This window comes from Saprolegnia diclina (assembly GCF_000281045.1).
Source record: "Saprolegnia diclina VS20 unplaced genomic scaffold supercont1.52, whole genome shotgun sequence".
NCBI classification, from domain to species: Eukaryota; Oomycota; class Saprolegniomycetes; order Saprolegniales; family Saprolegniaceae; genus Saprolegnia; species Saprolegnia diclina.
This window is the reverse complement of record NW_008246119.1, coordinates 120,721-147,853: the sequence shown is the minus strand read 5'-3', so window position 1 is coordinate 147,853 and position 27,133 is coordinate 120,721. Positions and strand designations below refer to the sequence as shown.

Genomic DNA, 27,133 nt, shown 5'->3' with positions numbered 1-27,133 from the left:
GATCCAGCGACGATTAACAATGCAACTTGTTTGCTAGTCGGACGCGCCATCGTTGCCGTCGGGTGACGCGGTGTCGCTCTCGCCTACGCGTTGCGCGACGGGATGACGGGGTACATGAAGTGCGCGGCGATGTTGCAAGTGCCGCGGCCGCCGATGCCGCGGAGGAGGCGCATGTCGCCTTGCTCGCCCCAGATCGTGCCCCACGCGTTGCGGACCTTCCAGAAGCCGACGCCGTTCTCCGTGCCAAAGCCGATGACGATCATCGGGTAGGGGAGGGCCCACCTTGTCTGCGGGCACGACGTTAGGATGCCGCCCGTGTAGAGGAACCACGTGTCACTGGACGCCGAGACTGTGACCAGCACGGGCTGCACGCGCACCTGCTTCTCAAGCAACGCTTCGCCGCTCTTCTCGGCCACTTCATTCACGTCAAACGAGATGGTGCCCGCGCACTGGCTGTTGTCGCTGCAAGTGGGCGCGTACCCAGACACGCGCGCTGTGTACGGTATCTTGACACCCGAGCACAAGGCGGACTGCTGCATAAGAATCCACTTGAGCGCTGCGTAGGCGTCGCCGCCATGGCAGCCATCGGGGCCGCCAGGGTTGGCGCAGCTCACGACCTCTTGGATCGAGATGTCGAGCAGTCTCTTGGGGCTGGTCGCGAGGCAGTGCGCCGAGGCTGCGACTTGTATCGCTGCCATGGCCCAGAGGCTAAAGCACGAGCCTTGGTCCTGCACTGGGTACACGCACATGGACGGTACCCAGTCGATCGTGTCGGTGGCCACGCTGCCACTGCCGTCGTACGGCAGACCCGAAGGTGCTTGCATCCGTGGTCCCGACGTGAACCGCGCCAGCTCGCCGCGCGTGAGCAGCGCAAACTTGGTCAAATGGCTAAACGTGGCGTGCGGGTTGGCCGCGCGAAGCGCCGGCAGCTTGTCCTTGGTCGCCTTTAAGCGTCCGAGCAGATCGTCGGTCGTTAAGGTTCCTCGCACCATCTTCATGGCTGCGCGCACGTGGTCGTCATCACCAAACTTCTTTTGCCACAGCGCCAAGTCGCGCGAGAGCTCATGGCGCTCGTCGGCCGAGATGTTGAGCGCAGCGGCGACCCTCGAGACAAGAAGGAGCGCGAAGAACCAGAGCCAAAAGCGCATGGCAGCCTTCAGACAAATGCCAAGATGCAGACGACGGGCTGTGGGAAATGGAAGCGAGTGCGTCACATGTGTCGAAGGCTTGGTATCGGCGTCGTCGCTGGTTCCAGCGTGGTAACTCAGCACGTTTGTGGCTACTACTTTAAGATGCTTGATGGCGATCGAAGCATGCGACGAGCGCTACTCGCTCTGGCCATGCGGTAGCAGCGGGGCGTCGCCCTTCTTGCGTTCTGCACCGATGACCAGCATGCACGACGATCCAGGATTCCCTGATGCATCGTCGACGACCACGACAGCATCGTCGACCTCGACAGTAGAGTCTTCGGCGCAAGGTATGTGCAACGTCATTGCGACTGCAGCACAGAAGGTGTCTCTGTCGACGCACGGACTGTCACCACGGTGCTCTACCGACAGCGCCTCGACGCATAGCATCCAGAATCTACGCCAAACAGAATATGGATCGAAACGCTGGCGGCAGCGAGCGGTTGGTAACGGGCTGTCCGGATAAAGATTGGATGCGATGCCACGCCTGGCCGACGACGACAAGGACGTCGAGACGACGCTGAAGCGCAAGGTCAAGAACGAGCGCACCAACCTCTTCGAGTGGGTCAAGTACAAGTGTCTCCTCCATGGGCCCGACCTGCTCCTCGACCCGTGCGACCTGGACGACGCGCTGCCCGCCACGTACCGCATTGCGCTTGACAAGGTGCACTCGGTGCAGACCAAGGCCGGCTCGCGCTTTGAGATAGCCCATACGACCGCAAGCCATGGTAGCAGGGTGCGCGAAGAGTTTATGGCGCCGACGCCGCAGCACTGTTCGCGATGGGTGGCCTCGCTGCAAGCCAAGGTGCTACGGGCGCAAGCCGACGTGGCCGAGACACCAGCGATGACGCGCTCCATGGCCACGCTCAGCGCAAGCCCTGCCATGGCCCACGCGAGGCGTCACGAGCGAATGCAAGTGGCGTCTACAACACCCCTCGACCTCGACAAGCTCGATGGTATGCTCTCGGTGATTGAGGCCACGTCGCCCAAGCTCGCGAAAAGCTGGGGCAGCGTTCGCCCGGCGAGCACCAAGAGCATCCCGGACGACGAGCCGCCCAAACAACCAACGCTGCACCACGAAGTAGACGAGCAGCTCAAGCCAACGCTGCACCACGAGGGCAATGAGACGCCACTCGCTCGGCGGTGGACCGCGTCCGAACACGATGCGTCCGAGCAGCTCGACATTCTCGTGCGAGTCGAGACCGCGCTCAAGCAATTGGAACTCGACAACAAGGCGGCGCTGTCGCGAGAGACTGAGCTGCGGCAGGAACTCGCGAACGCCCACGACGCCATGCGCCTCGCCAGCGCCGAGACACAAGGTGCGTCGACCTCGTACATCCCTCGTCTCCGGTGTCATTGCAGGCGCTAGAGCTCGCGACGCAGCTGCGTGAAGTGGCGACCGAGCGCGACGAGTGGAAGTTGGTCGCCCGGCAAAAGCAAGACGAGGTACTGTGTCCTTTGACGACCTCGTATCTGACATTTCGGTGCAGGTAACGCAGCTCCGCGACGAGCTCCAGATCGCAAAAGACGAAGTCCGCTTGCTCACGAACGAGCAGCTGCGGCTCGCGCACCGCAACCGCGACCTCGCTGTGCACGTGCAGCGATTAGACACCTTGGTGTACGGTAAATTCTAACTTATGACCGCGAACGAGATGCGCGCCCGGTCCACGCGCGCGCCCATCGAGGTGGACGTGTACGGGCTGTCGCCAAATGCAAACGCGAGCCGGTTGCAGTAGACCACGTCGATCGCACACCACTCGTCGGTCGGGTCGTCGGCGTCGCAGATGACGTAGGCGGTCGACGTCGTGAGGCGGACGCGTAGCCCCAAGCACCATACATGCGCGCTTGCTTCGTACGGGCCGACGTCAATGTTGAGAACGAGGGCGTTGGCATCCTTGGAGTTGGGGCGGAGCAGCGCAATGGGGGGCATCAACTGACTCAGCACTTCGTAGGACGAGCCGCCCGACTCGGTCCGGTTGATTGTCTAGAGAACAGATGCAGAGGATGTGTTGCAGGCAGATGCGTACGTGGAGCACGCGTTTGGCCATGGCTTCATACTGCGGTCGCTTGTCATCTTCGTCGCGGAAGACCGAATGGACGTTGGCAATGACGGTCGTGAGCGCGGCGACAAGGCTGTCGTAGCCGACGATGCCAGGGTACACGATACCGTTGACTTGTATTTGGTCGCGCTGAATGTCCTTGGCGTCTTGGTACGCTTCGATTGCCGTCACCTCTGGGATCGGACCGAGCAGCGACGAAGGTGGAGGCGATGGCGTTGCAGGCGCAGGCGCCGGGAAGGAAATGGCTTCGTGCGTCGCCGACTCGAAATGCTTTAAAAAGTCGTCCTTGGTGCTGGCGTGGAGGATGTCGTCGCGGATGCAGTCGAGAAGCGCCGACTCGTCGAGGTGTGACGTTGGGATTGCCCAGTCGGGGGCATTGGATGCGAGCCATTGCAGAGCGACGGCTTTGGTGCCCGCGTCGGCGGGATCCTACATGGCGTGAGCCATTCGCACCGGTGCGGACAACGACGTACCATCTTGGCCGCCATCAAGTACGTCTGGATCACGCGCACGAGCGACGCGTTGCAGCGCATGCGCTCGCGGGCGGTCGTGAGGCTGGCATGGACGAGGAAGATCTCGGTCGCCAGCGCCCGAATCTTGGCCTGCTCATCGTCGCAAGAATCGGCATTGACATCCTCGACATCTGCCGCTAGCGGCGCATCCTGCGCCGTTGTCGTCTTGGTCGCCAGAATTGCGTCCAGGTCGGCTTGGACGTCGTCCCAGGCCAGCGTTGGCCACGTCGTTGCTGTCGTCGCCATGTTGGAACCTCCGACAACGCATTCTTGGCACGTCTGAATATAGTATACGCACACTAATTATGCATTGGACATACTATTACTGGTATTGATGGATTTGGTGTGCTTTATAAATTTACAGAGGTCGCGCCGTTTCAGATTCGCATCATGGCAGTATGACGGAAGAGACACGGTCGCACCAGGCGCGGATCCGGGACCTTCTGGAGGGCGAGAGCCATCGCGCCCTGCACGACCGCTTCGAGGCGCTGAGCGTCGAGGACGTCGACGCTCTCTGTGGCTTCCCGTCGCACCCGCACCGGAGCGTGCACATCTTGCTCGGCGCCATCTACCTCGTCCTCTTCGAGGTCGAGCATCCATCGTTCTACAAGCTCACATGGACGTTCTTGCGCGAGACGCTCTTGCGTAGCCCGAGCACCTTTGTCCACCGGCTCCATGGCCATCTACGGCAGCTAAACCACGGCGAGTCTGGGCCATTGTCCACCGCGACGATCGACGTCTGCCTCGTCTACCTCGAAGACCCCTCGTTTCGTCTCACTGCTGTCGCCAAGATCAGTGCGATTGCAGCGGCGTTGGGTAGCTGGGTGTACCTCTGTCTCGCAACGGTGCTCTCGCCATCGACTTTATACGATCTCCAAGCCAACGAGCGACAGAGCCCGTTGAAGTCGGCGCCGTACCGACGCACCTTTCGCCACGTCTTTCGTCGTCATGGGCGCCGTCTCTTGGCCCATGTCGTCGCCACCGACGATGTACCTGCCTCAAGGACGCTTCCTTCATCTCTCTAACATCGTCCACATAGGGATTGCGCATCGCTGTTGCGGATGCATTGGGCCAGCGATGCATGGTGGCGTACCTCCCGGCCGACGACCACCGCGTTCTGTCGCTTCTGCGCGGCGCGTCTTCTTATCCGCCTCGCGCGCTCCACGCAGCCATTGCCCAAGCCATGCACACGTACGACTGGCCGTTTGAGCCGCCACGCGCCGTGGTCGGGCGGCAACGCCTCCCCGTTCTCTGCTACGTCCTTGTGCTCGAGGCGAATGAGATGCGGACGGTCTCGATGAGTGCTGTCTTCGGGACACTGTCGATGCCGCTCTCCAAGCTCCGCAATGGTCTCCGCGCTTCCGAGGGCGCTCGGTTCTATTACCGAGGCACCCGCGTCGCGCTGTCGACCGAAGCGCGCCTGCGCTTGGCACAGCTGCTGCCCTTGGTTCTGCTCGTACAGAAAGGACCGCGGCGCCAGGTTGCCGCTTGCACCGCCTTTGCCACGTATGTGCAAGCCCATCTCGTCATGGTTTGTCGATCTTCCGCCGGAAGGAGCGATGGAAAGTGGGCTGATAGGGCGCCTGCGTCGACCCGCCGGACGTCGTGGCACTGCCGCACGTCCGGAGTGTTGGCGTGCAGCTGCCCTTGACCGACGAAATCCGCGAGCTGATGCTTGGCACGCTCAATCAATGGAGCCAGCGCGGGTACGATGCCATCGCGGGCGCCCACGAGAGTGATTTTTACACGGCAATTCGCCTTCGACACTTGCCCCTGCAGACCGATATTGATGTTAAACTATACCAAGAGGATGATGTTCTAACATATGGGCTAGCGGTTCAAGGACGCACGCAAGTACCATGATATGTCACTGCCATCGCTGCCCGTACGTTGTGACGCTGATGACGGCGAGATTGTCGCGAGCTCTGGACTGACGTAGGCGATCCACAGGCAAGGAGACGCACGCAGCGAGGTGATGAAGGCGCGTCATTTTTTGACATGTGATGTTTTTCACTAGGACGACGCAAATTGGTGTGCAATCCCCATGTACCTGCTTGCCTCGCTGCACGCAACGCGGCTCAACGAGTGGCTGTGCTTCATCGAAGCACCGTGTCCCGTGCCCGAGTTGATGCTGCCGCACCTGGCGCCCGGCAGCGGCCTCCGCCTCGTCAATGGCTTGGACGTTGTCGTCGCACCGTTGCATCCCGCGTCCTCGGATGCCACGGACATTCGCTACCAGTGTCTTCTGCGCCGACCGCAGCGCGGAAGCGTCAACTGCCCGGCGACCTCGAACCTCTGGCGGCTCGTGCCATCGGTAGGCGCAGACGACGATGCTACAGGTGTACGACTGTGTGGTAGAGCATGGACACGCGGCCGCGCTGGCTCCAGCAGCTGCAGTTTTACGTCCGGCACCCGACGACCGAGTACGTCGGGTCGCCCTTGCACTATGTGTTCTTTCGACTGCGCCTCCAATACGCTGTGCCGGAAGAAGCGCTGGAAAATGGTTTTTGGAGCGACAGACTCGACTGGACGCCGTACGTTGGGGCGACCCCAGTCCTCGACATGCTGTGTGCCAAGTACAAGGAGCTCTGCGAGACGTACCCGTCCAACTGTACGCTCTTTCTCGTGCAAGAGGATCGCGATGGAATTTTCTGTAGATTTTGTCGGTAGGTTGCCCGTGTATATGCGACCTTGATGAGCGGCCCACTAGACTCTGTGAAATTTGCAAAGTTTATTCGCGACTGCGGCGTGACGCCCGAGCTGCTCCCACTCGGTCTTCTCGATCGTATCTTCTTCAAACACGCGTGCCCCGTCTTCCAACACCAAATGGAGCGCGACGGCTTCTTGGCCGCGCTCGACGCGGTTGTCGCCGAGGTCTACCGCAGTCGAGTTGAGCAGCACCCGCTGCGCGCCTTTGTCTTGGAGCACTTGACGCGCGACCCGCACAGCAAGGCGCTATGGACCACGGTCTTTTATATTGTAAGGTGCTATGCGTGGTAGATTATCGCAGTAGGCACTCGAGCGCTACCGCTCGCAGGCCAAGCTCGACCAAATGGAATTGCTGGCGCGACACATGTGTGCCGCGACGCGCCTGCAGGCAACGTACCGGGGCCACGCCGTTTACGCCCAATACCAGTCAACTACACAAATAGTGTACTAGTACATTGTTTGTGTTGATTAAGACCTGTAGGCACCACTTGGCCCTACTACGACAACGCCGTCGGGCTGTGCTCGTTCTGCAATGCTACGGGCGCATGTGGATAGCGCAGGCACGGTACGTTGTCTTGCTCGCCGCCTTGCGCGAACGCCAGCGACTGGAAGCCATCGAAGCCGAGCGCCGGCGCGTTGAGGAGCTGCGCCGTCTCTATCTACTTGGCCGGTGCGTGCGGCTCCAGCGCTGGGCCCGACATCGGCTCGGGTGGCGCCGCCTCTTTCGCCGAATGCACCCCGAGTGGGTCTGCCATCTCCACCGCCTCAAGATGCGTCGGCGACTCTTCCTCGACCGATTTGGCATCTACGTGGACGGTCGTCGCTTCATCATCTCGGTCTTTCGGTGTCACGTCGACTTGGCTAAGGACCGACAGCTTCGTCTCGAGCTTTTTGAACCCGAAAGTTGCCGCGTGTACGAGATGACGCTCCACACGTCCCTTTTATCTCAGATCTGGGCCGACCTTGCCACGCCCGCCAAGGTTCGTGCTTTGTGGAAAGCTTTTGCGACGAACACTGTAGGCAAGAACATCGACGCTGCGGCTGCAGCTGCGGCTTGTCTTTGGGCGATTGTACATCGGCAAAATGACCCAGCGTCTCAGGCTGCATCGAAGCGCTGCGTTCGACACGCCTGGTCGGGTACAAACACACTGTTCTAAAGGAGGCTACGCGGTGGGTCCTAGCACCTCGCGCACCGCGTTGTATGGGCGCCGCCAACGGCGTACGTTGTCTGCTTATCCGGTGTCCATTATGACTATGTTCTCCGCGTCTACGAGCCCACGTACGATATCATGGTCGCTTTGTGTATCAACTTGATACTTAGCTCGAGCGTGCTTGTCACGTACACGCTGCACGCCTCGTTGGCGCATGCCATCGTGACTTTTATGCAGCGAGCTCGACATGTGACGTGGCGCTGCTGTGGCGTGCCCCTCGATCGTCCGGCGTCTAGCCTCGGCGCCGCGCGGTACCTCTTGACATCGGCACTCGACTGCCCGCATCAGCACTGTGCCCACGACGTTCTTCGAGCGCTCACGCTGTACGTGGCAGCATACGGTGTCGTTGCGCCGACAGCAGCAATGTTGCCAGACACTGTCGTCGCGCAGCAGGTGCCACGTTTTCATGATCGAGGTGCGAGACAACCACGTGCGTAGATGCAACGAACACAAGCGTCGGAGGCGCAGCGCCACCTAGAAGTGGCGGCCGCGCGTATGCTCCAGGCGCGATGCCGAGGGATCCTCGCGCGCCAGCATTTTCGCACGCGACTACCCGTACCTCGCCTAAAACGAGAGACCTTGGAAGAGCCTGCTTTGTAGTCGATGTACACCTTCCGGAGCGAGGCAACGACGGGCGAGCGCTTGTATCAGAACAAGGTGCATGGAACGATCTCGCGCACGCAGCCGTTGGCGCGACTGTACCCGGGTGTGCACTTTGACTCACCAACGGACGAGTGGCTGGCGCAGTTCGACGCAACCTCCGGTCGTGTCTACTACTATAACCCCGCGCGGGGGTGGTCGACGTGGTGGAGCCAAGACAATGTTTGCTCAGACCCTTCTGGGAGCGCTTCTAACGCGGTTGTAGGCGGTGCGGGCGCTGCAGCGACTGGTTCGGCGGCGCCGCTTCCAGAACGCAGTTGGCCGCGTGTCATTACCACTGCTCGTGCAAGCCCTCTCGTTTCACACGGTGGGTTAGCTGGCGTGCAGCAGTCTCTCGTAGTCCTTGCGAGCTAGAACGTCCCGCTGTTCACGTCGACATTGCCACTGCACGAACAACAGCGCTGTGCGCTGCATGCCCTTGCGTCCCTCGAGGTACCTCTTGCAAGCTTCGTAGAGGTCACGGTGGTATCCTATCTTTTCTAGTTGGACCAGGCGTATCGGTACTTGGAGGCCATTCTGCATGTGCGACATTAGCACGTCGTTGGGACCGTTGTCGATTCATACATGTAGGTCGCGCAAGGAGACGTCGTGGCGTCCGTGGCCCTCGCGCTGCTCTTACTCCTTAGCGGACGAAAACCTCAGTCCAAGAACCGACAGCGGGCGCTGCGACTGCTGCAAATGGCCAAGCAACGCGACGTTTTACTGCGGGACGTCACGCCGCTCGAGGACGCCTGCTTCCGGTGGCGCGTCATCGCCGACCCGACCAACGCGCTCGTACGTTGCCTTCAGCGATACGTGGCGTGATGCTACTGTATGCAGGCTCTGGGGCTCTATGCCTTGTTCCAGCAGCATATTCACAGTGACCTCGATCGGGTGGACGAACTTGCGTTGACGCAGAGAGCTCATGCACATAGTATAGGCGGAGACACTGTTCCGACGCGCACTTGCGGTCGACGCACTCAACGAGCCGCTTCTACACGAGTACAATGCCCTTCAGCACGAGCGAAGTCCCACGGGCGTGTATGCTACCGTTGGCCCGAGCAAGCACCGTCTGCCGCGCTCGGTCGTACGAATCACTTGCCTCCTTACGTTTCATAGTTATATGCATCCATCTAGGTGCTTGCGCGTGCCGGGTCATGGGAGCAGCTGCGCGATAACGAGGCCGGACACGTCTTTTGGCGCCATGTCCGCACCAAACACCTCCAGTGGGCGCATCCCGCCGACACGGTTAATGGCGATGCCACGAAAGAAGCGCACTAAATTTTCAATCAATTTGGAATACCGCACCTATTTTGAATCAAAGAGCACCTGGTCGTTGGAAACACGCACCACATCTTTTGCGTTTGATTGGTCGCAGAGACAGCAACATGCTTCGCATCAGCCCTTCCGAGCGCGCCTTCATCGCCGACGGGATCGCCCAGGACGTCCGCGCCGACGGCCGCAGCCGGCTCGCGCGCCGGGTCCTCCGCATGGAGAACGGCCTCTTGAGCCAGAGCCACGGCTCGAGCCGCGTCTCGCTCAAGGGCGGCAGCACCGACGTGCTGGCCAGCGTCAAGGTCGAGGTCGCACACGGCGACCACGCCAACGGCTGGGTCGAGCTCAATGTGCAGTGCGCGCCGTCGGTCTCGGAGAAGATGGATGGCCGCGCCCAGGAAGAAATGAACGTCGAGCTCACGGAGCGCATGAAGCGACTCGTGGTCGTCGACCTCCCGGGCCTCGCGATCGTGCCCAACAAGAGCGTGTGGGTCGTCTACGTCGACGTCATGGTCTTTGACACGTCTGGAAACCTCCCGGATGTCATCTCGATGGCAATCTACAGCGCGCTCCGCGATACCCTCCTCCCGTCCATCAAGCTAAGTGGCGACAAGGACGAAGACCAGCTCCTCGAAGTCGACGCCGACCCCGCGACGGGCTCGCGCCTCAACCTCGACACGTGGCCAATCTGCATGACGCTGAGCAAGGTCGACCGGTGGTTTGTCATGGACGCGCTCCTCGAAGAAGAGCTCTGCATGAGCGCGCAGATCAGCGTCGCGATCGACGCCAACCAGCGCCTCTGCGGCATGCAAAAGAGCGGGTCCGGCGCCCTCGACGTCAAGGAGATGCAGGCCATGATCGACGTCGCCAACTCGTCGTCCGTGCACGTGTTTGAAGCCATGGGCCGCGTCTTTGCCGACCAAGATGCGCTCGACACGACGCAGACATACCGAACAGAACGCGTCGGCTTCTTCGCATAAACAAGACGAGGATATGATGATGCGACTACATCTTGCGCAGCTCGTCTTCTGCGAGCTCCTTGACGTTTTTCGGGGGCAGCTGCGCACGCAATTGAGAGATCTACGCATGAGGCGGCCGCGCTACCTTGGCCTTGTCGAGGAGGACGCGGCCCGACTTTTGTTTTTCGGGGCGGCTCAAGAGGTTGTTGAAGAAGTTGGCCAAGTGTTTCGGGTTGACGTCCTACAAGCAGCTTTCGATACCTGCAGATGACAAGTAGCGAGAGACCTTGGTGTCCTTCTTGACATCATGCTTTTCCTACGCAATCGCGTTGATGACGCCACCGCGTTGAAGGAGTACCTTGCGCGACTCGGCTTCGGCTCGGCGCGCCGCCGCGAGCTCGTCGGCGCGACGACTGGCCTCCACGCTGCTCTTTTGCAGATCGGCCAAGCCTACGTCATAGGTGATATACGTCTCGCGATGTGGCGACGCACCGGCGCCCGCCGCCTTCTCGAGCTTTCGAAGCCACGTCTGGTTGGGGTCGACGCGGACTTCAGCGTGGAGCAGTGCCTGCACGGAGGACGGTATTGCAAGGGCTAGGGCTGTAGCGCAGTCGTACCGAGTCTTCGTTCTTCTCGTTGGGTACGGGAAACATCTTGTCGAAGGCTTGGGTCTTGGACCAGCGCGGCTAGAGAGCGACGTGTCGAGCGCATATTCGACGACGGTGACGTCTACCTGGGAGCCGACCAAACTCTGGTCAATGAGCTCTTGCGAGTCGTACCCGCTCGGGACGAAAATTGCGTTGCGGTCGATGAGCTAGAGATGGTCGTAGAGGCGACTCATCGGCATCGCTGTACCTTGGGCGACTCGGCAAACTTGACGCCCGGCTGCGTGCGGTGCAGGACATAGTTTTTGAGCAGCTCGGCGTTGATGCTCGTCTTGCTCGACGTGTAGCAGACCGCAGCGCCATCTACGCGTGCATGAGACACCGAGAGTCGCTTGCATCATGGCAACAAGCCAGCGCAGTTTCGCGGATCGTCCACTGCGCAAAGTCCTGCTTCACGGCGTCGTCCGGCGCGATCTACAGGATGCGGGATGACAACACGCTCTTCGACGAAGGACGTACGTCGGTCTTGGCGACGACAAGCACGAGCGGGATACCGCAATTATGAAGAAGGACGCCGTGGGGCAGTGTAGGCTATCGGCAGCGTACATGGTGGAGCGAAGCGATATAACGTGGCAAGTACCGTCTCGTTGTCTGCGCGCCCAAGCGGCAAGATGGCCGGGGCGGCCGAACGCCCCTACACGCGTGGGTCGGTATGGAGCGAGATATGCATGCACAGGGATACCGGTTCTTCGTAGCCGAGCCAATGCTTGCGCGTCGCCTCGAGGAGCGCGTCGCGCTTGTAGTTGTCGAGCGTGAGCATCTTCTCTTGCAGCGCGGTCTCGAGGGCCGGCAGCCACTGCGCGCGTTGTGAGTGCATGAGCACGGCGTCTATGACCATAGGTACCTTGTCGAGCGTCGGCTGGATCGTCCACGGGCGGCTCGCGTCCAGCACGACGAGCGCGATCGTATGCTGGAGGCGGTCGACGTCAATGGCCAGGCCAAGGAGTGCGGGCTCTGTCTCGAGCTGATCTGTGTTGAACGACCAGACGTTGAGCTGGCAAGCCGGGTCGTCCTCGCTCGGCAAGTGGAACGTGGCAAACTCCGACGGCAGCACCGTGTGCACGGTCGTCGGCTTCTCCGCGGGGCTCTTGTTGCCGAGGTGCTGCCAGCGCTGGAGCATCGAGGACTTGCCCGACTCGGCCGGACCTAGTAGCAGCAGCTCCGTGCTCGGGATCGGCGCCCGCTCCGAGGACTCGCGCAGGAGGCTTTGCCAGAGGTTGCCACTGCTCATGCTGCGTCGGCCGTCGAAAGGAATAAAACGCGTGCCCTGGATCGTATTTCTATGCGCTCGGCATAAAAACCACAAGGTAATACTAAAAAACGCATATTGGATACCGTCCATATTGAACAAATTAATTTACGTACAAGGAGGAGGAGGAGGCTCAGAACTCGACCTCGGGGTCTCGCCGGGGCGGCCGGCCCATGCTGCTGTAGCCCCTCGCGCTCGCGCAGGTCGGGCGCAAGCCGTCCCGCTGCGAGTAGTACATGAGCGGCGCGGTGCGGCGGTCGGCCAACTGCACTTGCTGGACGACCCGGAGGTTGTTCTTCTGCAGCGCCATGGCCATGTGAATCGAGCGGATCCAGTCGTTCATTTCCGTCTCACTGGACGCAGAGAAGACCATGCGCCGCTTGGGCGTGAGCACGGCAAAGCGCCATAGCGTCGGGTGCGAACTGCGTAGCGCTTTTCGCGGCAGCACCTCGATGCTCTTGTGCGTACAGCCCGTCAAGTCGAGCTCGCCCTTCTTGGCTTCGTTCTCGCGCGAGTAGTAGCGCAAGCTCGCGCTCGTGACGACGCAGAACCGCGCCTTCCATGACGCGCGGTGGAAGAAGCCGCCTTGGCCGCGCTTGAAGAGCCAGCCATGGTGCAGTACGCCGTCGGTCCGTGGCGCCTCGTCGTCGTCGTCTTCGTACGTCGAATCGGTCGGACTCGAAGCTGGCTCGTCGTCCACGTAGTCAATGCCGCTCGAGGCCGACGAGCGGGGCGACCAAAAGTTCATCATCGGCACGCTGCTGCTGCCGACCGAGAAGCACCCGTCGTCCGAGATGGTCGGCGTCGCCATGAGACAGCGATGAAATACTCAATAGAAACAAATAGCACTGTTGATAGCAAGCTGCAGCGACCCCATGAGGCCGGCGGGCCGAGATTACTCACGGAACATTCCCGCCCAAGGTCAGTTGCTTGCCGGAACACGATATACAGTACGTGGCAGCACCGGCAATCATTTCGGGACTGGAGCGGCCGTTGGTATCGGTAGAGGCGCAGGTCGCGAGCGCGATGGGCGTGGCTCCCAGCGCTAGCCCGTCGACTGAGCCCGACGAGCATCGGCGCATGCTTCCAGCATCGCATCCCACGCTCGAATTCGAACCACCTGGCCTTTCTGCACCGAAGAAGCCATTGAATGCAGATACGTCGGAGATGTGGCTTCTTCTTTCGATATGCTGGCATACGATGGCTAAACCCAACTCGTCGTAGCGTCTTGCTCCTGGAGCGAGTGGCGGTAGCGCGCGGCGACGACAGCCGTGGCAATCGCGCGCAAGGGCGACCGCCGTAGGGCAGCCCAGAGACGCGTCCGCAGCGGCTGTTGAGCCAGCGTATCGCGGTACCATGATACGAACGCAGACTCGTCGACGGTGCCGGTCACGTTGCCAAGGGCGCGTGTGATGGAGCGTGCATACGGCATGTCGTTGGGCAGCTGCAAGAGGCCGAGCAGTGTTGAGAGCGCGTCGGTCGCGAGACGGCCCGTGTGGCTCACGTCCACAAGTTGAAAGAGCAGTGCGGCGTACGCCACCTTGTGCTCGTGGGCCGCAAGACGGCGTGCCTTTCGCCGATGTTGACCCAGCTGCGCTTGAACGTGCGTCTCTTCCTCGTCGATCGCGTGCTGCCCTGCAACGCTGGCGCAGTAGGCATCCGCCTTGCCCACGAGGTGCAGCGGTAGTCCCTCATTCTCTTCATGACGCTGACCAAGGTCACTGCGATGCTCAAAGCAAACGACTGCAGTAGCGAGGGCCCTTGTCGATGGCGGCCATGCGAGAAGCAATCGCCGCGCGGGGGCTCGGCCAGCGTCCGTGTCGAGCCACTGATGAAAGGCCGCCTCCGAGATCGTATTTGTGCTCGTCGCCTCCAAGTTGAGGAATCGACACATGCGCGTCATGAGGTCGGGATCATTGTGCAGCGGGTGGCAGAGGTGGTGCAACACGCACGGGACGTCGACGAGCTCGATGGCGCCAACGTGGCCTCGTTCAAAGAGCCGAAAGAGGAAGCTCGCCCGTGCCCGGCGCCATGCGTGGCCTCGCACACCGTTGGTCGACGCCACAAAAGCCTTTTCCAGTTGTTGGAGCTCCAAGACTTTGGCGCGCACGGCGTCGCGCCCAACGGTGCTGTGGCTAAACTGCTCCGACTTGGCGACGAGAAGCTGCTTGCGCGAGATGTGGTCGGGTGCCACCGGCGCCACGCTGCCTTCATACCGAGCCATGACGACGGCGCGGGCGAGGCGAGCGCGCACGCATCGCGCTCGCCAGTGATGCCCCACTACGTGTCGAATGGGGTGTGCGTTCAACCACGCCCGAAGCGCGTCGACGGGCACGTGATGGTCGATCGGCGGCACCGCCGAGAGGATCATAAAGACCGTACGAGCTGCTTTGGCTTTGGCGGCACCGAGGACGTAGAGTATGGCGGCTAGATCGTCGACACGAATACGTTGCGAGCGATCCAAGTCGAACCGCTGCAGGACAAGCGCAGTTGGGTCGGACGATGTGGCTTTTTGCAGCGCGCACAAGAGTGCTTCTTCGTCGGCCATCGCTTGTCGCCCGATGGGTGTCTTGATGTAGGCGCTTGCGTGGCGATGCGGTACGACGTCCAGAGTCGCACCCGACTGCAGATACGTGCTTGCCACCACGTGGGTCGCGAGAGCGGTCGCGCGTCGGTGGCGCCATAGTGAGGCCAACGCGGATGCCTTGGGCGGCGGCAGCGTATGTAGCCATAGCTCGACGGTAGAGCGAGGGACCCGCTCGGTGGGCTGCAGCGTCGGCACGGCTTTCGTGCTGTACTGCAAGAATGCCAGGACTGGCTTGACACTCACGACAGCTATCGAGCCCGTTCGGTCGACGTCAACGAGCGGAAAAATGACATCGAGAAGCCGGCGCGGCTCGCTCATGGCGCTTTTGGGTAGTCGCTCGAGCTGCGTGCAGAGGTGCTTGGTCACTGCGTGGATCGCGCGCCGCCCTTCCTTGCGCTTGCAAAATCGCATGGCCTTTCGCATGGCTTGCGTGCGCGCCGCGTCCTGCGACAGTTGCGCGAGCTGTGCCAAGCGGCTTGTCGTGGTCGCTGTCAAGTTGATGCGAGCGTCCCGGCGGTGCCGGTAGGACACGTCGCGCTCGTGAAAGCGGTCATCTACACAGCGTCATTAACATCGCGCCATGCATTGGCAAGTACCGTGGAGATGCAAGTGACCCCGCGCGTCATGCCACAAGCCTACGACACCTTAGACAATTGCAGTAGCGACAGGGCGAGCACACCTGTGTTGCACGCTGCACAGACGACCAGGGGAGGGTGCGCCGACCGAAAGGCCGCGCGGACGCTAGTTTCAGCGAGCGCCTTCTCCCGCAAAAGAAGGCAGGTGGCGGCTTGGCGAAGCCGGCGCTGCCGCCGCGACGCCGCAAAGAGAAAGGACGGGAGCAGCTGCTGCAGCCTCGTCCGCCACGAGAGCGAGACAAAGGCGCGTCGTACAGCTTTGCACATCTCGTCCAGTGTCACGTCGTGCGCCGAGGCAAAATGCACGGCGAGCTCCGCGTGGCCGAGGCCCACATCGGCTAGCAGTTCTGGCACCAGCAACCTACTGACGGGGTCCCTGTCCCTTCCTGGTAACACTGCGTACGTACGCGGAGAGTGCGTTGGTTTCGCCCATGTCGTAGCTGTGGTAGAGCTCTCGAACGGCATCACTGTCGTGCGCTAGTTGCCGACACCGTCGACGTTGACGAAGCGCGAGGTAGCGCGTCTGAAGGCGCGTAGCGTCGGCGGCGAGGTCGGCCTTTCCAGGCGCTGTTGCCATGTACAGAGCGACGTCGCGCTCGACCTCGACAAGCCGTGCGTCGACTAGTGCCTGCTCGATCGCTGCGAAATCGTCTTCGTCCTCGGTTATATCCGCCGCGTGGAGCCGGTCATGGGACGTGGCGGGACACTGTCGCTGCTTCGTATGGCGCCAAAAGGGCAAGTACAGGCCAAAGGCTGCGCCGCAGTAGGGGCAGGCAAAGCGCGGCGGGTCTGTCGCGCGAAACTCAGCGAGGAGAAGCCTCTCTTGGCGCTGGGTCTCGTCGTACAAGAGGCGGCGCGTCGCTTCGTTCTTGAACGTGGCAGATGTGAACCAGTTGGCGACGCGCTGCAGCTGCAGTTGCGCGTGCAGCTGCCAGAGACCAGTGTTGGACGCGCCTTGGGGCGGCGCCTCGAGGTACGCGCAAAACTCATGAACGTCCACGCTGCCATTGCAAGACGTGTCCATGACGCGAATCGCCTGCTCGAGCGACGCCTTGTCCAGCGGGATGCAGAGCTCGTCGAAGAGATGCTTGAGCTCGTGGACGTCGATCGTGCCTGAGCCATCGACGTCGTACGAGGCAAAGAGGTCTTCGAGCGCCGCACGCCGCATGGCGGCAGGAGGCCAATGCGCGCGCGCTCGCTTCCGCGCCGCGGCCTCGTCCTTGAGGCGCTGTGCGAGGAGGCGTACGTGGCGCTGTCCCTAGGCGACACGCTATGTCGCAACCGGACACAGGATGTTATTCCGGATACCGAGTGATGCAGGAACAATGTGAAATCTTCGAGCCGGATCGCCGTGAACCGGCGGATGTAGTCAGCTTCGCGGCTGCAGCGCGCGACTTCCTCGCGGAGAATGCGGTCGCGCAGGCGCAGGACCGCTCGCCGCGCGAGGAAGCCGCGAACGAGACGTTGCATGGCGGTTGCCGCGCGGACCGCGCGACGAAGACGCAGGCGTGCGAGGGCGCGGAGTAGCCAGGCATGGATGCTCGCCCGCAGGATCGTGTTGGCCTTGCGCATGCGCCGCACTTGGAGCCGTGCGAGCTTTCGCCGGGCTGCCGTCTATTGCGCTCTCAGAGCCGAATACAAGGGCTGTGTATGTATGTACCTGTAGGCGGAGGCGCATCGCCTCCTTGTCGGCGGTGTGCACATGCCACCATTTTTGAATGTACAGCGCACTCGCCTGCCGGCGCCACAGGCGGCGCTGAAAGCGTCGTCGGCCATGAAAGCCTCGCCACGCCGTTTGCAGTCGCAAGGCCGCGCCGGCCCGGCGCAGGTACCGGCGACGATACCACATCTACCACATTTCGCTCCTTGTGCCATGGTTGTTGCACAATGACAGTACTTGAAGAAGGCTTGCATTGGCATGCACCTCGAGCGTATAGTTGAAGCCCCAAGACGACTTGTGTGTGGTGGCCGCAGTCGTCGCCTGCAGGAGCGCGACGCCAGCCGACAGGATCGAGAGCGCTTCGGGCACATGGCCTTGCGCATACTCGGTGGTCGCTCGGTCGTGGACATCCCGCGCTTTCGTGTCAATCCACTCGCGCTCAAGCACGGCCGCAAGTGATGCGGCGTCGTCAGCGAACGGTCGGGCGTTGCCGTCGCTGCCGTCGCCGTAGACGACGTCGGCACTCATGGCCGTTGCGAGTTGGGACGCGACTTGGTCTTGCCAGAGGCCGCCGCCAACGTTGGCTGTCAGCGTCGCCGCGAGTCGGTCTTCCATTTCTTTCGAGTACGCCCGGTCTCGCATGCGTTTGGTGAGCCACTTGGCAATGTGAAACGACTTGGCGCGGCGGAGCTCTCGCGTTGGCGACGTGCTCGCTGGTCTGTGCTGCATGGTGGCTCTACTCCAGAGAAGCTTGGCACAACAGCACATGCATCATGCGTCGTACACGTCTTGCGGCTTCAAATGATCATACGGCGGTATGTACTCGACGTCTTGGATATCGTCAACCGCGCTCTCGTCGTTGTCCTCGTCTGGCTCGCGCGATGGCTTTGGGAGCTTGGCTTTGGGCGGTGGTGATGGCGACCGCCGCGGACTTGCCCGCTTGTGCTTTGGCGAGAAAGGTACATGGCGAGCTGGCGACGTCGTTGTTGAAGTGACGGGCGGTATCGGTGCAACGACACCGGTCGCGTGCAGTAGTGCACTTTGCGGGTCAACTGCGCACGCGTTAGCGTCGCAAAGCCAGGCTTGCAGGTCAAAGTCTACATTGACAGAGTGTCCTTCGGACCCTGCGCCTTGCGTCCCCAGCGTTTGCTGCGCGTTGGCATCTTTTTGGTTGGACGCGATAAAGTCGATCGCCAAGTGCTCGCGGGCAAAGTTCCGCACGCGCCTCGCGGCGATTTGCGCAGGTGTCAACGGTTCTTTGACCTCGCGAGCGACCACCGGTCGCGTGTACGGCGAGGCCGCTAGCGCCGTTAGCTGAGTTTTTTCAAAAGAGGACGAGGTAGAATGGTACCCTGGAGGCGCCGCAGCTTGCTCTCAAAGTGCAATGTGGAGGCCGGCGCGGGGCGGGCCGGGACGTCGCCCACGAGTGTCGCACCAAACTCGGCGAGCAAGTCCACGGGCTCGGGTGCTGGCCACGGGATCTTGGCCAGCGCGCGCATTTCGTGCCGGTTTCGCAATAAGAAAAAGTAACGGGCGGCGAGGATCGAAGTGCCGCCTTTTTTTTCTTGTGGAAAGAGGCTACAGCTAGTTGGGTGGGGTCCTATAAGGGCTCTATGGTCGATGCATCTGAAGGAATTGTCTGAGCAAGCCATTGCATCTCACGTGGATCTCTGCGAGGATGCTCGTTGACCGTCTCTTGACGACTCGAGCTCACTGACGGTAGCTCCCTTAGCCTCGACGTCGTTTGGTGTCTGTATAGGATGGTTGCATCGAATACGCAGTAGCTCTCAACAGTGCGTATCGTATATGCAGACATTAAGCTACAAGCTGCGCCAGAGCGTGATTTCTTGCTGCTTGAAGTAGCGCCGGTCTTCTTCGTCGACGAGGACGAGGTTGATAAAGTACTTGACCGAGAATTTGTTGCTGACGTTCTTGAAGCTGGGCGTGAGCTGCATCCCACTGAGGTACAAACGCACGGGGATCGACTCGCCTAGACATAGCCAGTTGGCTTGAACCAATTTGTCAAATGAGAAGGGATAGAAGCGTGCCTTTGACCGGCGCCCCATCCATGATTTCAAATTTGGAGACGGTCTCGGTCTCACTCGCCTTGTCGGCGCCGCCGCCCGCGGACTCGCGCCGAATGATGGAGAGCTCCATGTGCTTGATCTTGATGCGCACGAGGAGGAAGAAGACTTTGCCGACAACAATGTCCTGGAGGTGGTACCTACATCCTGTCCGTTCAGCTGCATCAAGATACAAGAGCGTACTTGGCCTTGTTGTACTCAAACTCAATGTGAAGGCAGTCTTCAATCCCGACCTCCATCTTGATGGCGCTGTCCAGCTCGGGCGCGGTGCCACGGACGTGCACGAGAAAGTCCTGCTCGCGACTCACGTTGGTCGCGTAGCTGCGCGCAATAGTCACGCGCACAAAGTAGCGCAGCTTGACGCTCTTGCCGTAGTACGACTCGTGCGGCTTGTCGACATTGCCAAAGCTAAAGCCAAATTCCTACGCATTTGGCGTGCAACCCGAGGGATATCGTGGTCGTCGCAACGTACCTGGGCTTCGTCGATGGCGCCGGCCGGCGCGAGCTCGCGCACGGACGACGTAAATTCAAACGGGTACCCTTTCTCCTGCGTCATCTCGATGACGCCGAGAAGCTCGGCCTTGATGCCCACGTGCTCGAGCTTCTTGGCCGCGATGAGCACGCGGCCCGAGACGGCCTCGTCGGGCGAGAAGATCTGGAGGTCGCCGTCGGTGGGCCGGCTGCTCGCACCGTCAAAGACCACGGAGACGTCGACCGCCGACCCGAACGAGAAGAGACTCTACCACGTCGCATCATGCAGCATCGGTCGCTTCCGGCCGCTACCTTCATGGTGGGATCTCGCGTCGCAAAAACGGTCGAATCCTTATCCGGATAAATTTTACCCTGGAGTATTACTGCGACTATCCCAGCAGCGCAGTCAAAAATGGCCAAGTTTTGCCGACAGTGCGGGACGCCGCTGCACGGCCGCCGGTTCTGCTCCGAGTGCGGCGCCGACTCGGGGCCGTCGCAGCGAGACATTCACCTGGCGCCGGCGCCGCAGCCCCAAGCATACGCGCCGGCGGCGACGTCTTACTACGCCCCGGCGGCCGAGCCGCAGCCATCGTACCACGCACCCGCGCCAGTGGCAGACCCATCGTCGTACTATGCGCCACCGCCAGCAGCGTCGTCATCTTCCTATTACGCGCCAGCACCTTCGCTGACGCCTGCTACGCCATCGCTGCCGCCCGCTGCCCTCGGTGACGAAGCCACGTCGCTCTACAAGCGCATCATTGCGACCGTCCGCGCGGCGCATCGCGGCGAGAACGAAGAAGGTGCTGTAAAGGCTTTCAAGCGCGACTGTAAGCACTACGGCCAAGGCCGCCTCACCGCCGAGGCGTTCACGACCAACGTCTATGGCTACTTTGGAGAGTACATGATGGAGTCGATGATGCCGCAGCTCGTGCGTCTCATTCCCGACGACACCAAGCGCGCCGACCTTATGAATGCGTACGTGTACCTCGCGGCCAACCGCCCGAAAGGCGGCGGCTCATCGTCGTCGGCGTCGACACTGTCGTCGTCTTCGCTCTCGACGACGCCGGCGTCCACGTACACGGCGCCGTCCGTCAAGGAGACGAGGCCGCGCTCCGACAAGCCGTCGTGCCACATCTGCGCGCAGACGTTTGACCTCATGCACCGGAAACGCCAGTGCCGCAAGTGCGGGCGCGACACGTGCTCGAGCTGCTCGGCGACGCGGATGCTCATTCCGCCGGGCCACGAGCACGCGTCGGCCAAAGGCTTTGACCCGGCGGCGCCCCAACGCGTCTGCACAGCCTGTGGGCCGATGCTGCAGCCACTCCAAGAGAAGCTCATTACGGCATTCGCCAACGCCAACAAGGCGAGCGAAGCGCCCAAGTCCAAGAAATGGTTTCAGTCGGTCCCGATCAAACAGTCGATCGAAGACGAGTGTGAAAATGCCGGCAAGATTCTGCGCCAGTTCTTCGACCCGACAAACCTCGACCGGCGCATTCCCGTCGCGTTCCTGGAACGTGCCCACGGTCTCGCGTTCCTCACGGTTGTCAAGGCCGGGTTGCTCATCACCGCCAAGCTCGGGTCAGGCCTCGTCATCACAAAGCTCCCGAACGGCGCGTGGTCGGCGCCCGCCGCCATCGGGACGACCGGCCTTGGTGGCGGCTTTGAGGGCGGCGGCGAAGTCGTCCAGATATTGCTGATTCTGGGCACCCCGAAAGCCGTCCAGCAGTTCCACGATACGCAGATCACGATTGGCGCCGGCTTGGACGTGACGATGGGGCCGTACGGACGGTCCGCGACCGTCATTGCGTCCATGGCCAAGGGCAACGGTCTCGGCGCCAACTACAGCTACTCGCACTCGAAAGGGCTCTTCGCCGGCATCTCGCTGCATGGCGCCGTCATCAACTGCCGGTCGGACGCGAACCGCGACTTTTATGGTCGGCACATCCAGCCCGCTGAGATCTTATCGGGGGTCGTGCCCCCGCCCCGCGCAGCCGGTCGACTGTACGAAGCCATTGACGCTGCGATGCAGAGCTGCGTCGACTATCGGCAAGAGCAAGAGGTCAAGCTCCACCGCGAGTGCTCCATGTTTGGCTGTCCCTGCGACCGCTTTCGACCGCAAAAGTTTTCAACCAAGTGCGGCAACTGCAACCACCCGCACTAAGTCTTGTTTCATTGGATGCAATTTTGTGTACACATTGTCGTCTCGCTCTGTTCTGGAGCTAGTTTGACTTAGACCTTGGGTTGCAGCGCGGCCAGGGCCGGGTGGCGCTGACCGGCCACGTAGTAGGAAAGGACGTTCCGGCTACGCGCCGACGCCGACGTTATGAGCTTGGCACCTGTCTCGTCCGTGTCGAGCTGCTGCAACCAATGCGCCGTGGTGCTGCCCGAAACAATGACTCGCTCCTTCTTGGGCCGCAAGACCGACAGCAGCGCGGACGTACTCTGCTGAAAGTCGCGGCACTCGACGATACCTGGCAGACCTGCGACAATGACAGGGTCGTGGGGGGCACGGAGCCGACCGAGTAAACTCGCGACCGAGCGGGGGCCCACATCGTAGACGCGCTGGATCCACGTCGGGGGCAACGGCAGCGGCGTGCCGTCGTTGGCCAACACCGCTTGATACGCCGAGGCGAGCATGTCGGGCGTGATGTTTTCGAGCGGCAGCCACCCCGTCGCGTCTTCCTCGTCCAAATCTTGGTGTCGCAAGTGCAAAGTCGTGCCTTCAAACGGCAATGTCGGGCGAAGGTCGCAAACCTCGTCCGGCTCGTTGACAAGGACCACTTCTACCTCCCATGAGCTGCTACTGCAATACGACACCAAGCCTACCGGGAACGACCACGGGCGCGGGAACTTTCGTCTTCTTCTTCTTTTTCGGTACGTCGTCTTCGTCCTCCTCGTCTTCCTCGTCGTCGTCGTCTTCATCGGCGTCGTCGGCGTCGTCGTCGTCGTCATCACCACGTGCCGTGGTATGGCCTGGCGCATCGTCGCTGGGTGCCTCTTCGTTGTCTGCCTCTGGCTCGATGGGACCGTCCCCGACGAGAAAATCCATAGGCACCAGCAGCGGCACGAGGAGGCGCCGGGCTTTGCTGCGCACGCGATCGAGCACACGCAGCGTCAAGCCCGGCTCGTTGGGCAGCGACAGTGTCTTTTGGGCAGCCTTGGACGCATTGAGAAATCGCACGACACTCACCGCAACGCCGCCCGTCAAGTAGATGGCGTCGGCAATCTCGAGCAGGTAATCCAAGAGCCACAACTTGGAGACGAGCGATTTGCCGCCGAGCACAACGACGAGGCGACTGCCGTCGGGCCGCACGCGGTTGGGGAAGGAGCCGAACGGTTGCAAGAGCGGTGCGAGACGCCGCATCTCAGTCGCGAGCGCTGGACCGACAAACGGTGTCGCGGGCAGCGCTACGATACTCTTCCAGTCGTCGCCGCCAAACGAGTCGAGCGCGGTCACATCAATGAGCGATCGAAACCCTTCCGAGACCACATCGGCGTACGTGCCATTGTACACAGCGGTCATCTTGGCGTCGTCCGACGCGTACACCGGGGCCTCGCGCACCGAGAGAACACTAGGCGACGCAACCACCGGCGCCGGTTTCTTCTCGTCGTCGTCTTTGCCCTTGCCTTTTTTGGCCGGCGCTTTGGCTTTCGGGTCGTCCTTCAACACTTTGGCGTCGTCGACAACGATCGGGTCTACCCGCGGTGGCGGATGGAAGAGCGCCTCCATGTGCTCCATGAGAATTATGTTGAGCTGGAGCGACGGCGGCATCGACACCTCGGGGGGTGTCATTGGCTCGGTGCCAGGGGTAGGGCTACCGCTTGGCGTCACAGACGGATTGGCGGGCGTGGGCGACAAGGACAGTGGAGGTTTGTGCAGTCGCTCGTGCAAACTCTCGACATGGCAGAGGTACTCGACGGGCCGTCCGATGGTTTCCTGGAGCTTTTGCGCGACGGGCGCCATGGACGGGATCGGGTCGTCGGGCGGCGGGAGCGGCGGCTTGCGTTTCGCTTTTTTGACCTTTTTTTCTTTGGTCGCCCGCGCGTGGCTCATGCGACTCACGAGCACAAACGTCACCGTGACATTGCTTGTCGCGTCGTACGCGGCTTCGTGCTGCGCGCAGAGTGTCGTGAGCCACGCGGCAACGGCATCAATTTTCTTGGGGATGAAAGTGTCGATGCCGTCGATCCAGCCCCACTCAGTGCCGACCTCGGTCTCGTCCCCCGCACTGGGCTCCCGCGCGCGAACCGTAAAGCAGTGCGCCACGTCCAAGTCGACGTACAACAAGACAGTGCGGTCGTCACAGGGGCTCGGTGCCGGATATGTCGTCGCGACCGACGTTAGCCAGAGCTTGTCACGCTGCAGCGCGGATGCGATTTGGTCAATTTCCTGGGCCATTGTGGCGGCGACGCTCTCATCGACGGCTTGGGCCAGGAACGCGCGCCCTTGAGAGTACAATTCGTCATAAAAAGCATCTCCTGACTGATCATGCTGGAGAATGGAGCTCACGACCGGGATCTCACTACAAAGCCCCGCAAAGTGGTCGGTCAGCTGCGCCTGCAAGAAGACGCCGTCGTGCGGTCGAAACTGCGAGAGCAACTCGAGCTCACAGCACGTGATTTGAAACACTGGCTTGTACACGGGCGTCGAAGGCTTGTTCTCGTCATCGTCGTCGTCGTCGTCGTCTTCACCGGACGCCGCCTTGCGCGCAGCTTCTTCGGCCACAATCGCGATCGCAGCTGCTTCCGAAATGACATCGGCAGCCTTGGCCATCGCCCGCAGCATTGGGAACGCTCCGTCCCACGCCATCGGGTCCAACGGCGGCGCCATCGTTGTTCGAGGCGACGTGGCATCGTTCGCCGGCGTCAGTAGTTTGGCTTGGGCATCGGCGACCACAAGATTTTGCGCGCGCTCGTAGAGCAGGTGCATTTGGCCATAGAGCTACGACTCCATTTAGTATCAATATAGCAATGTATCAAATATAATCGTATGTACCTCGGGGTCGTAGTGGGCACAGAAGCGGGCGTTCGTGGCCTCAAACGCTGCGCGCGTCGCCTCGGCATCGTAGTCGACTTGGATCTTATTCGGATACTCGATTTGGCCAAGGAGCTCGCGGAGTAGCGTCTCCACCATGTAGGGCACGGCGCGCTGGTTCATGGCGATCTCCATTAGCGCGCGCGTGTGGACCGGCGCGCGGTTATCGATGGCGACGCAGGTGAGGTGCACGGCATGCTCCGAAGCGTACAAGACCGTGTTGTTGTCGGGCAGCGACGGGTCAATGCTGATCTTCCATCGCTCGAGAAAGACGCCGGGCACGGCCGATGCAAAGCCAAAATGCAAGGTCCGGACCTCGCCCGGCAAGAGAAACCCTGATGTTGTCATGACAGACTGTTCCGGATCGAGGAATAGTACCTTGGGCGTGCGACACAAAGGTACGCGGCGAGAGACCCGCGGCTTTCGGGGCAAAGTCGCGGTGCGACGGTCCATACTGCGCCCAGCGAAACTGCACCGTGTACGTGCTCGGGTTGGCAATGTACACGGGCAGCGACTGCACTGCACGAATCGGTGTGTGGAACGCGAGTGCTACCTCGTCTGGGATCGGGTCGCCCGCAAGATGACTCAGAAATTGAATGCACGGGCCGTCAATACGGTGGGTCAACGGCGCGCGGCCGGTTGGCACGCGTGCGAGCTGCGAGTTGGCGCGCGAGAGGTTCGGTGTCTCCTGATATAACGTCGCGACGGACGCCGGCTGGCTGCGCTCAAGACTGAGTAGCGCATCGTAGTAGTGCTGCGACGACGACGACGCCCACTCCAAGAGGTCACGGGACTCGACCTTGAGCCCTTGACTACAGATTTCTCTTGTCACCGGATGCGCTTGGTACATGTGTCGGTGTACCAATGGTGACTGTCAATCACGTGCGGGCGAATGGCTTGGATGTTCTTTCGGAGCTGACGCTTCCGGAGGGCGAGCGGGTCGTTGGCCTTCCTCGCGGTTTGCTCGTTGCGATGGTGGTCAAAGGGTCTGACAAATATCATCATCAAAGCATCGTGGAGGCGCTCAAGTTACCGGCGAATGGTCTCCGAGTATGGCTTCTTGTCTTCCTTGATAGGGCAGAAGAGACCGCTAAAGACGTTCCCGACCGGCACGAACCGCGTGCCTTCATCGCGCAAGCTCACCGTCCAGTAGTCGCTACATCATTGCATGTGGTTTGCCTCTCGCGAATGACCAAGGTCCGTACTTGCCGTGCTTCTCGACTTGGGGTGTCGCCTTGTTGATAAGGTCGTACTCCTCCATTTGCTGGCGGTACTCGCCGGCCTTGCTCATGACGAGGTCGTCTTGGGCCTTGTGGAGCTTTTGAGAAATTTTGGTTTTGAATTGCTCCCACTCGCTACATCCGAGTGAACGATCGCCCAAATTGCACAACTCTCTACCGGTTGCGCTTTTCCCAAATCAAAAGCACGTTCTTCTCGCGCGCCATCGCGATGCGTTCGTGGATGGGCATTTGCCGCAGCTTCTTCTTGTACTCGATGAGCTGCGTTCGCTGGACTGTCGCTGCCGGCGAGCTCTCGGTCGGGGACATGAGGGTTGTCGCTGGCAGCGACGACCAGCTCGCATTGTTGTTGTTGTTGTTGTTGTTGTAGTTGCTCGTGTCGGTGGACGCGCGCGACCGCGACGTCTCGTTCCCGAGTAGGCTCTTGGCGCTGGGCCCTCGCCCCAAGCCCGTGTTGCTCCCTATACGCTTGAGCCCGGACCGGATGCCCTTGGCGCCGCCTTGGATCGGCGCGGTGAGGTACTCGCTAAAGTGTTCGACATCGTCCTGCGTCCCGAGCGCCGAGTGCAATTTGACTTTGCCTTGGCAATCGCGCCGGACTTGGGCCTTGAGCGCGGCCTTGCGCTCGTCGACCGCAGACGCATCGTGGGTCGGGACAAAGTCAAGCGGCGATGGGAACGGCCGCGCGACCGTAAACACCTTTTTCTTCTTGGGCGACGACTCCGACCGCGCTGGCGACGTGGCGGGGACCGACCCGCTGCTGCGGCTTGGGTGCATGCGCGACCTTTCTTGCAACTGCTTGGATCCGCGGCTCTTCGCTCGTATATATTGCAATATATTGATGGATGCGTTAAAACAATATGTATTGCAATATATATTGCAATATATATTGCAGTTCACAGCATCGAAGGGTACAACATTTTGGCTGCCGTCGTGGTCGAGTTCGACGCTCATCAA

General features: G+C 61.2%; 11 protein-coding genes across 11 annotated transcripts; 4 read left to right on the top strand and 7 right to left on the bottom strand.

Moving 5' to 3' along the window:
* SDRG_12739 (hypothetical protein) lies at positions 1-1,261 on the bottom strand. The gene has a single exon (XM_008618821.1). It carries the CDS (start codon positions 1,146-1,148, stop codon positions 84-86), a length of 1,065 nt encoding a protein of 354 aa, XP_008617043.1. The 5' UTR covers positions 1,149-1,261; the 3' UTR covers positions 1-83.
* Positions 1,262-1,665: 404 nt separating this feature from the next.
* SDRG_12738 (hypothetical protein) lies at positions 1,666-2,821 on the top strand (the record flags this gene model as incomplete). The annotated part of the gene is made up of 3 exons (XM_008618820.1): positions 1,666-2,506; positions 2,557-2,633; positions 2,678-2,821. The coding sequence occupies 3 exons, from the start codon at positions 1,666-1,668 to the stop codon at positions 2,819-2,821; spliced, it is 1,062 nt and encodes a 353-aa protein (XP_008617042.1).
* On the bottom strand, positions 2,765-4,017 carry SDRG_12737 (hypothetical protein). The gene is made up of 3 exons (XM_008618819.1): positions 3,721-4,017; positions 3,215-3,676; positions 2,765-3,171 (listed from the first exon to the last, which is right to left on the bottom strand). The coding sequence occupies exons 1-3, from the start codon at positions 4,003-4,005 to the stop codon at positions 2,818-2,820; spliced, it is 1,101 nt and encodes a 366-aa protein (XP_008617041.1). The 5' UTR covers positions 4,006-4,017; the 3' UTR covers positions 2,765-2,817.
* Positions 4,018-4,152: 135 nt separating this feature from the next.
* SDRG_12736 (hypothetical protein) lies at positions 4,153-9,626 on the top strand. The gene is made up of 23 exons (XM_008618818.1): positions 4,153-4,748; positions 4,799-5,290; positions 5,338-5,550; positions 5,594-5,644; positions 5,699-5,731; positions 5,777-6,073; positions 6,118-6,370; positions 6,417-6,425; positions 6,470-6,726; positions 6,773-6,894; positions 6,950-7,448; positions 7,489-7,605; positions 7,650-7,747; positions 7,790-8,072; positions 8,118-8,234; positions 8,280-8,501; positions 8,545-8,646; positions 8,694-8,771; positions 8,823-8,861; positions 8,910-9,113; positions 9,159-9,212; positions 9,259-9,405; positions 9,456-9,626. The coding sequence occupies exons 1-23, from the start codon at positions 4,158-4,160 to the stop codon at positions 9,597-9,599; spliced, it is 4,422 nt and encodes a 1,473-aa protein (XP_008617040.1). The 5' UTR covers positions 4,153-4,157; the 3' UTR covers positions 9,600-9,626.
* Positions 9,627-9,706: 80 nt separating this feature from the next.
* On the top strand, positions 9,707-10,573 carry SDRG_12735 (hypothetical protein; the record flags this gene model as incomplete). Its single annotated transcript, XM_008618817.1, has 1 exon — positions 9,707-10,573. The coding sequence occupies one exon, from the start codon at positions 9,707-9,709 to the stop codon at positions 10,571-10,573; it is 867 nt and encodes a 288-aa protein (XP_008617039.1).
* SDRG_12734 (hypothetical protein) lies at positions 10,530-12,481 on the bottom strand. The gene is made up of 13 exons (XM_008618816.1): positions 12,062-12,481; positions 11,900-12,013; positions 11,798-11,851; positions 11,677-11,748; positions 11,565-11,631; positions 11,408-11,520; positions 11,286-11,366; positions 11,170-11,238; positions 11,045-11,120; positions 10,911-11,002; positions 10,839-10,868; positions 10,698-10,793; positions 10,530-10,652 (listed from the first exon to the last, which is right to left on the bottom strand). Exons 1-13 carry the CDS (start codon positions 12,446-12,448, stop codon positions 10,599-10,601), a joined length of 1,305 nt encoding a protein of 434 aa, XP_008617038.1. The 5' UTR covers positions 12,449-12,481; the 3' UTR covers positions 10,530-10,598.
* A 118-nt stretch (positions 12,482-12,599) lies between these two features.
* On the bottom strand, positions 12,600-13,277 carry SDRG_12733 (hypothetical protein; the record flags this gene model as incomplete). Its single annotated transcript, XM_008618815.1, has 1 exon — positions 12,600-13,277. The coding sequence occupies one exon, from the start codon at positions 13,275-13,277 to the stop codon at positions 12,600-12,602; it is 678 nt and encodes a 225-aa protein (XP_008617037.1).
* Positions 13,278-13,670: 393 nt separating this feature from the next.
* On the bottom strand, positions 13,671-18,847 carry SDRG_12732 (hypothetical protein; the record flags this gene model as incomplete). The annotated part of the gene is made up of 9 exons (XM_008618814.1): positions 13,671-15,607; positions 15,650-15,688; positions 15,733-16,049; positions 16,096-16,946; positions 16,997-17,302; positions 17,349-17,537; positions 17,586-18,084; positions 18,133-18,649; positions 18,700-18,847. 9 exons carry the CDS (start codon positions 18,845-18,847, stop codon positions 13,671-13,673), a joined length of 4,803 nt encoding a protein of 1,600 aa, XP_008617036.1.
* Positions 18,848-19,063: 216 nt separating this feature from the next.
* On the bottom strand, positions 19,064-20,262 carry SDRG_12731 (hypothetical protein). The gene is made up of 5 exons (XM_008618813.1): positions 20,216-20,262; positions 19,905-20,171; positions 19,616-19,854; positions 19,397-19,572; positions 19,064-19,338 (listed from the first exon to the last, which is right to left on the bottom strand). Exons 1-5 carry the CDS (start codon positions 20,219-20,221, stop codon positions 19,169-19,171), a joined length of 858 nt encoding a protein of 285 aa, XP_008617035.1. The 5' UTR covers positions 20,222-20,262; the 3' UTR covers positions 19,064-19,168.
* A 53-nt stretch (positions 20,263-20,315) lies between these two features.
* Positions 20,316-22,064, top strand: SDRG_12730 (hypothetical protein; the record flags this gene model as incomplete). The annotated part of the gene is made up of 1 exon (XM_008618812.1): positions 20,316-22,064. One exon carries the CDS (start codon positions 20,316-20,318, stop codon positions 22,062-22,064), a length of 1,749 nt encoding a protein of 582 aa, XP_008617034.1.
* Positions 22,028-26,995, bottom strand: SDRG_12729 (hypothetical protein). Its single transcript, XM_008618811.1, has 8 exons — positions 26,337-26,995; positions 26,144-26,293; positions 25,972-26,094; positions 25,801-25,926; positions 25,317-25,750; positions 24,900-25,273; positions 22,730-24,845; positions 22,028-22,686 (listed from the first exon to the last, which is right to left on the bottom strand). The coding sequence occupies exons 1-8, from the start codon at positions 26,951-26,953 to the stop codon at positions 22,133-22,135; spliced, it is 4,494 nt and encodes a 1,497-aa protein (XP_008617033.1). The 5' UTR covers positions 26,954-26,995; the 3' UTR covers positions 22,028-22,132.
* Positions 26,996-27,133: the final 138 nt, after the last annotated feature.